General features: G+C 41.1%; 1 protein-coding gene across 1 annotated transcript; it reads right to left on the reverse strand.

Annotated features, from left to right (window-relative positions):
* Window positions 1-3,486: 3,486 nt before the first annotated feature.
* Window positions 3,487-5,827, reverse strand: LOC141221661 (uncharacterized). Its single transcript, XM_073666558.1, has 2 exons — window positions 5,525-5,827; window positions 3,487-5,313 (listed from the first exon to the last, which is right to left on the reverse strand). The coding sequence occupies exons 1-2, from the start codon at window positions 5,724-5,726 to the stop codon at window positions 3,680-3,682; spliced, it is 1,836 nt and encodes a 611-aa protein (XP_073522659.1). The 5' UTR covers window positions 5,727-5,827; the 3' UTR covers window positions 3,487-3,679.
* Between the last annotated feature and the right edge of the window lie 1,105 nt (window positions 5,828-6,932).

Genomic DNA, 6,932 nt, shown 5'->3' on the forward strand with positions numbered 1-6,932 from the left:
CCCCAGCCGCCAGGGGGTGGCCGCATGTCCACACACGGTCCCCAGCCACCTGGGGGTGGCCGGGTGTCCATAAACGGTCCCCAGCCGCCCCGATTTCTCCGCGGAACATCCACACACACTTTTCTTAGACTGGCCTGCTTTAGGGCAGCATTGGACGAGCCCACCAGACAACCCGACTCCTCCGGTGGGCCCTGGCTTCTCAATCAGGGGAGTTGAGAGTGCCAAGGTGAGGATCATGATGAGGTTGATAGAAGTTAGCATCTGCTTTGTTTTCAAGGAATGCAAGCGCATGTATGTAGTAGCGGCTAGGCCTGAGGTGGTCAGTGTTTTGGCGCATATCCTGCCTCCTCCGAGGATTGCTGGATGTTTTCCTGCTACTATCCAAGTTCTAGGACTCCCGTTAAAACAAAGCTTCAGGTGATAAATGATGGATGAGGTAGTGGCAAAGGAGAAAAGAGCAGGAGGAACAGGGACCATTCACATCAGGCCAGTCAACCACATATGTCTTGTAGGATATGTTTCTGTAACAAAAGGAGCGGTTCGGATACACAGTGAGTGCAATGCCTACCAAAAATTTTGAGGCACTCCAATGCCCCTTGGAAGTGACATGGAGGTCAGAGGGCCTTAACTAAACCTATTTTTCCATTTATAACAACTGGGTCTCCTGTGCACTGTTGGCCTAAGCAGTGAATGGAAGGCTTTCCAAAAATTATGTGGAACTGCAATGCCCCTTGAAACAGACGTGGATTACAGCGTACTAAAAACCTTCTACCCATTATTGGGGAGTGTGTCTCCCTTAGTTTTCACCTTTCCATTGAAAAGCAAAAGCTGACTAAAATTAGGAGGAAATGCAATGCCCATTGGAAGAGTCGTGGAGATTAGAGGTAAGGTAATTAAAAGCAACATTTCAATGCCCCTTGGAAGAGCTGTGGAGCTCAAAGTGGCTTAAGAAGATGCTTTTAATGCCCCTTTGAAGAGACGAGGAGGTCACAGTAACTTAACGAGACGGTTTTAATGCCCCTTACAAGAGCCATACAGTACAGCATCTTAAAAACATTATTCCCATTATTGGGGAGTGGGTCTCCCATAGTATTTGCTTATGCCTTCCAAGCAAAAGCTTCCAAAAATAAGGACGGAGCAACTTGCAATGCCTCTTACAAGAGCCATGCAATACAGCATATTACAAACATAAGTCCCATTACTGGGGAGTGGGTCTCCAATAGTATTTGCTTATGCCTTCCAAGCAAAAGCTTCAAAAAATTATGAGGAAATGCAATGCCCGTTCGAAGAGTCGTGGAGGTCCCAGTAGCTTAACAAGACAATTTTAATGCCCCTCAGAAGAGACGTGGAGGTCAGAGTGGTATAACAAGATGGTTTTAATGCCCCTTACAAGAGCCATACAGTACAGCATCTTAAAAACATTATTCCCATTATTGGGGAGTGGGTCTCCCATAGTATTTGCTTATGCCTTCCAAGCAAAAGCTTCCAAAAATTAGGACGGAGCAACTTACAATGCCCCTTACAAGAGCCATGCAGTACAGCATATTACAAACATAAGTCCCATTATTGGGGAGTGTGTCTCCCTTAGTTTTCACCTTTCCATTGAAAAGCAAAAGCTGACTAAAATTAGGAGGAAATGCAATGCCCATTGGAAGAGTCGTGGAGATTAGAGGTAAGGTAATTAAAAGCAACATTTCAATGCCCCTTGGAAGAGCTGTGGAGCTCAAAGTGGCTTAAGAAGATGCTTTTAATGCCCCTTTGAAGAGACGAGGAGGTCACAGTAACTTAACGAGACGGTTTTAATGCCCCTTACAAGAGCCATACAGTACAGCATCTTAAAAACATTATTCCCATTATTGGGGAGTGGGTCTCCCATAGTATTTGCTTATGCCTTCCAAGCAAAAGCTTCCAAAAATAAGGACGGAGCAACTTGCAATGCCTCTTACAAGAGCCATGCAATACAGCATATTACAAACATAAGTCCCATTACTGGGGAGTGGGTCTCCAATAGTATTTGCTTATGCCTTCCAAGCAAAAGCTTCAAAAAATTATGAGGAAATGCAATGCCCGTTCGAAGAGTCGTGGAGGTCCCAGTAGCTTAACAAGACAATTTTAATGCCCCTCAGAAGAGACGTGGAGGTCAGAGTGGTATAACAAGATGGTTTTAATGCCCCTTACAAGAGCCATACAGTACAGCATCTTAAAAACATTATTCCCATTATTGGGGAGTGGGTCTCCCATAGTATTTGCTTATGCCTTCCAAGCAAAAGCTTCCAAAAATTAGGACGGAGCAACTTACAATGCCCCTTACAAGAGCCATGCAGTACAGCATATTACAAACATAAGTCCCATTATTGGGGAGTGTGTCTCCCTTAGTTTTCACCTTTCCATTGAAAAGCAAAAGCTGACTAAAATTAGGAGGAAATGCAATGCCCATTGGAAGAGTCGTGGAGATTAGAGGTAAGGTAATTAAAAGCAACATTTCAATGCCCCTTGGAAGAGCTGTGGAGCTCAAAGTGGCTTAAGAAGATGCTTTTAATGCCCCTTTGAAGAGACGAGGAGGTCACAGTAACTTAACGAGACGGTTTTAATGCCCCTTACAAGAGCCATACAGTACAGCATCTTAAAAACATTATTCCCATTATTGGGGAGTGGGTCTCCCATAGTATTTGCTTATGCCTTCCAAGCAAAAGCTTCCAAAAATAAGGACGGAGCAACTTGCAATGCCTCTTACAAGAGCCATGCAATACAGCATATTACAAACATAAGTCCCATTACTGGGGAGTGGGTCTCCAATAGTATTTGCTTATGCCTTCCAAGCAAAAGCTTCAAAAAATTATGAGGAAATGCAATGCCCGTTCGAAGAGTCGTGGAGGTCCCAGTAGCTTAACAAGACAATTTTAATGCCCCTCAGAAGAGACGTGGAGGTCAGAGTGGTATAACAAGATGGTTTTAATGCCCCTTACAAGAGCCATACAGTACAGCATCTTAAAAACATTATTCCCATTATTGGGGAGTGGGTCTCCCATAGTATTTGCTTATGCCTTCCAAGCAAAAGCTTCCAAAAATTAGGACGGAGCAACTTACAATGCCCCTTACAAGAGCCATGCAGTACAGCATATTACAAACATAAGTCCCATTATTGGGGAGTGGGTCACCCATAGTATTTGCTTATGCCTTCCAAGCAAAAGCTTCCAAAAATTAGGACGGAGCAACAGGGTGGATTTGATTTAAATCTAACTGATTTAAATTACGATTTAAATCACGATTTAAATCACTAGTCAGTAAGGCTTGATTTAAATCAGTGATTTAAATCAAAGTTTCTACCTAAACTAGTTCTTGCTACTTTAACATGCAAGTAGATGAAGATTTTTAGAATCACTTTTTATATTACTTTTTTCTCCCCAGTTTAATGGGTTAATCATTCATATTTGGACACCACTGTTCTGTTGTACTTAGGAAGGAGAAAAATAATCCTGACCTTAATAACAATTTAAATAGATTTATTCAACTGAAACAATAACAACATTACAGCATAAGTTATTTGCTTAAACAAACATCCATGTTTGTTAACTAATTTGGCTAAACAAAATATATATATATTTTAAGAAACTTAGACTGTCAGCCCAGCCGACACATGAAAAACTTAAATACTACTGTCCCTGCTGTCCTCTGTAGCTCACTCGTCGTCATCTTCATCATCATCTTCTTCTTTGTTCCTATTCATAATCTGGAAAAGAAAAACAAGCTTTCCTGCTTTATTGGGTCCCAACCGATTTCTCAATTTAGAATGAATGAGTCCAAAGGAAGAGAATATTCTTTCAACGCCTGCAGAAGAAGCTACTGCTGTTAAAAGTGAAATCATTACTTGAACAGTCTCTAAATCCAAGCGCTTAAGTGACTTCCACCAGTTTACTGGTGTGACCTTCCTTAAAATATCTTCAGCAAACATATATTTCTTGAATGGTTCCCCCTTAACTCTGAAGTTTATTATAGTTGGCATTAAAGATGGATGATTGCTAGATACCCATGTCATAGCTAACTCCTCTTCCTCAGCACTTAGGTTTTGACCCTGATATTGGATATTGACAATATTTGCCAAAAAATGAGCTGGAGTCAGTGCTTGTCCCATTCGTTTGTTTACTGCTTGTAATTTAATTCTGTCCATGTGTAGTTCTGTTTTTAAGTGTTCACTCAGTTCCTTCCAAATTTCAACAGCATCCGCAATAAAACAGCTATTTTTCTGTATTTTGTTTAAAGCTTGAGAGATGGGTTTCAGGAAGCTCAGCATATGTTCAACATTTCTCTTAAGCCCAATGTTGAGGATTTTGGCCGTGACAGTGCCATCTATTTTATCTCGATTTTCTTCACAAAGTGTCATCAGAATAGGCCAGTTTTTGATATACTGCTCAAAACAGTCCACCACAGAGTTCCATCTAACATCTTGTGGGAGCGTTAGCTTGGTTCCACCCATCCTTTTCAGAGCTGCTGCAGCAAAATTATTATTACGGAAGTATTTAGCAATTTCAACAACATTAGCCTTTATTTCTGGAACACTTAAGTCTTTGGCTAAGAGGTGCAGCAAATGAGCACTGCAACCATATGTTATTAGCAGCTTTGTATTCCCTCCCTGCTCTTCTAAATTTCTTCTCATCTTGGATACGTTTGCAGCATTGTCAGTGACCAAACTGCGTACTAGACATTTGAAATTTTGTTCACATGTTGTTATAGCTTTTACTGCCACTTCTTGTAAGTATTCTGCTGTGTGTGCATTTCCTGACGTATCAGTTGTTTGTGCAAGGAAGACTTTACCTTCTTCTGTTGTTATACAAGCACATACAATAGGATCATTGTGGACATTACTCCACCCATCAATACTTAGGTTAACAATTTTACCCTCCAGAGCTGTTGCACGTTGCTCCATTTCTCTGTCATACACTTGATCCAGCAGTTTCCCTGCAACATCAGCTCTGCTGGGTGGACTGTATCCTGGTCTCAGTGACTGAACCATATTAATGAAATGTGGGTTCTCAGTCAGACGGAAAGAAGAGTTCGTTGCATAAATAAACTGGGCAATTTTTTCATCAATCAACTCTTTTTCTAATCTGCTAGTTCTTATCACAAACCTATCTATGGTGGTTCCAGGAGGTAAAGGTTTTTTCTTCCTTTTGGGTGATGGTGATATGTGGCTGTGGGTGTCTGATGATGATGCTGCTGCTAATGAAGCACTATCCTGGATGGATAACTCTGAAACTGTAGAACAGGATGATGGTGATCTTGGAGGTGGATAGTTTCCAGAATCCATGAATTCCCCTAAACAAAAAAAGTCAATGCTGTTATTTTATTGTTTATACAATTTCTGCTTATTGTACACAACACATCACTGCCCCTGCCCCAAAAGGAATATTTGTTTTTCTTCATAACTGTACCAAATGACAGTAACATGCAGTAATAATAAGAAATATAATTTTTCTCACACATGACAGTTCAGTCTTTAGAAATAGGATTCAATAAAAATGTTTACCAACAGATCCGGCCTGTTCAGAAGTGTTTCTTTGGTCATCTTCATCACCGCACTTCTCATGATGTTGCCTCATTCGCGCCACCAGGCCTTGCATCTCTTTGTTGCATCGTTTGCATTTTGCACGCATGCCTGCCTTACCGATAGGCGAAGGAGCTTCATTAAAATATTCCCAAACTGGGTCTCTTTTACGGCCTGCTGCCATTATAAGGAAAGAATGTAATAAACCTCAGATCGTACACACAAACAGATCCAGACTTGTCTGTCTGTGGCTATGCTGCAGTATTGTGCTCAAAGTTTCACTTTCATTTTCTTATCTGCTTGCCCTTCCTCCTCCTCACACTTAGATTCACATTCTTCTTGTGTTGTGCAGATCTATTCCACTCCAAACAATCAGAAACATATTGTCTAACTTCTTGGACTTGGCACTGAAGGGGTTGATTCTGTATTCATAGGCTTGTAGAACAATAGGATTAAGGTCTTTTTCTCAACTCTGTTCATGTTGTAACATTTTTGCCGTGAAGAAGAGGCTGGGACCTCTGCGGAGTCAAATTCAGTTTTGAGAACTGCGTAAGTAAAGCGAGCGTCTGTGATAATATAGGAGAGAAACTGCCCACTAATCCTACAGAAACCTCTGGAAGAGCATGGCATTGTGAATGTTACACATATACAGCCTTTATTCTACTGAGTTAAACAACTCAGCTTTATCTCATGATGGAAGAACCTTTGGATGGTAAAATATTTTCCTCAAAAAGCAGTTTATTGAAAAAAATCTGATTTAAATCAAAAAAATCAGATTTAAATTAAAAAAATCCGATTTAAAAAAAAACATTGATTTTTATCCACCCTGCGGAGCAACTTGCAATGCCTCTTACAAGAGCCATGCAGTACAGCATATTACAAACATAAGTCTCATTATTGGGGAGTGGGTCTCCCATAGTATTTGCTTATGCCTTCCAAGCAAAAGCTTCCAAAAATTAGGACGGAGCAACTTGCAATGCCCCTTACAAGAGCCATGCAGTACAGAATATTACAAACATAAGTCCCATTATTGGGGAGTGGGTCTCCCATAGTATTTGCTTATGCCTTCCAAGCAAAAGCTTCCAAAAATTATGAGGAAATGCAATGCCCGTTCGAAGAGTCATGGAGGTCCCAGTAGCTTAGCAAGACGCTTTGAATGCCCCTTGGAATGATGGAGGTCCCAGTAGCTTAACAAGACGCTTTTAATGCCCCTCGGAAAAGTGATGGAGGTCCAAGTAGCTTAACAAGATGCTTTCAATGCCCCCCAGAAGAGACGTGGAGTTCAGAGTGGTTTAACAAGATGGTGTTAATGCCCCTTACAAGAGCCATGCAGTACAGCATATGACAAACATATGTCCCATTATTGGGGAGTGGGTCTCCCATAGTATTT

This window comes from Phyllobates terribilis, unplaced genomic scaffold, assembly GCF_046119375.1.
Source record: "Phyllobates terribilis strain yellow unplaced genomic scaffold, ASM4611937v1 Scaffold_328__1_contigs__length_2118332, whole genome shotgun sequence".
NCBI classification, from domain to species: domain Eukaryota; kingdom Metazoa; phylum Chordata; class Amphibia; order Anura; family Dendrobatidae; genus Phyllobates; species Phyllobates terribilis.